Below are 708 nucleotides of genomic sequence, written 5' to 3'. Positions count from 1 at the left end.
TTTTCTATATAAAAACCAGTCACAAAGTAGGCATTTTAAAACTTATCGACATTGTATTCTAAAAAAGAAAAACTTGAAGATTTGAGGTGCATTCTACAAATTTTTATTTTCCTGGGGTGAAACCAAAAAGCAAAAATAAATCCTTCAACCGTATCAGAAAGTAAGCCTCATGCTAATTGCTAAAAGCGTAAAACCACCATCATGGCATTATCATGTAGATTGCAGATACAAAATAAGATTAACATGCAAGTTGGAAATGCCTGTACGCAACGACTAACATATAGAACCTCGTAGAATAATTCTTCATCCTCTATAATAATATTCCAAGATTAAGCTAAGGTTGGATGCAGTTTCAGAATATCAACTAAAATAATAATAAAACTATTCTCTTGAAACATGTTTTCTACTACAAAATCATCCGCCACCTTGTTCTCTCTACACAGAGCTGCTAGTACGACTGCTGAATCAGCTTCTTCTAAACCCAAATTATTCAATCTTGTTTCCGTGAAGGAACCGCGTTCACCGATGTACAAAGGCTTAGGCTTGATTAATCCACATAGAACCCTCTCTGTGTCTTGTTCCTCACGATCTGAGCAAAATGGATCATCCCACAAATCATCCATTCAGGTTCAATCCATGCGAAATTTCGTCTTTCTTTTTCTTTTTTCTTTTTTTTTTTTGTTTAATTCTTGTTTGCATGTTAAGATT

The 708-nt window shown here is 34.2% G+C and overlaps 1 protein-coding gene across 1 annotated transcript in view; it reads left to right on the top strand.

Annotated features, from left to right (window-relative positions):
• The window catches only part of LOC107643527, a 3,680-nt gene continuing 3,170 nt past the window's right edge, over window positions 199-708 (top strand). The window contains exon 1 of the mRNA XM_016347206.2: window positions 199-627. Within this exon, the coding sequence (XP_016202692.1) occupies window positions 397-627 (231 nt within the window). The 5' untranslated portion in view covers window positions 199-396. The remainder of the gene's footprint in view (window positions 628-708) is intronic.

This window comes from Arachis ipaensis, chromosome B05 (genome assembly GCF_000816755.2).
Source record: "Arachis ipaensis cultivar K30076 chromosome B05, Araip1.1, whole genome shotgun sequence".
Taxonomy (NCBI): Eukaryota; Viridiplantae; Streptophyta; class Magnoliopsida; order Fabales; family Fabaceae; genus Arachis; species Arachis ipaensis.
Note: the sequence above shows the minus strand (reverse complement) of the source record. Positions and strands in the feature narration are given on the sequence as shown.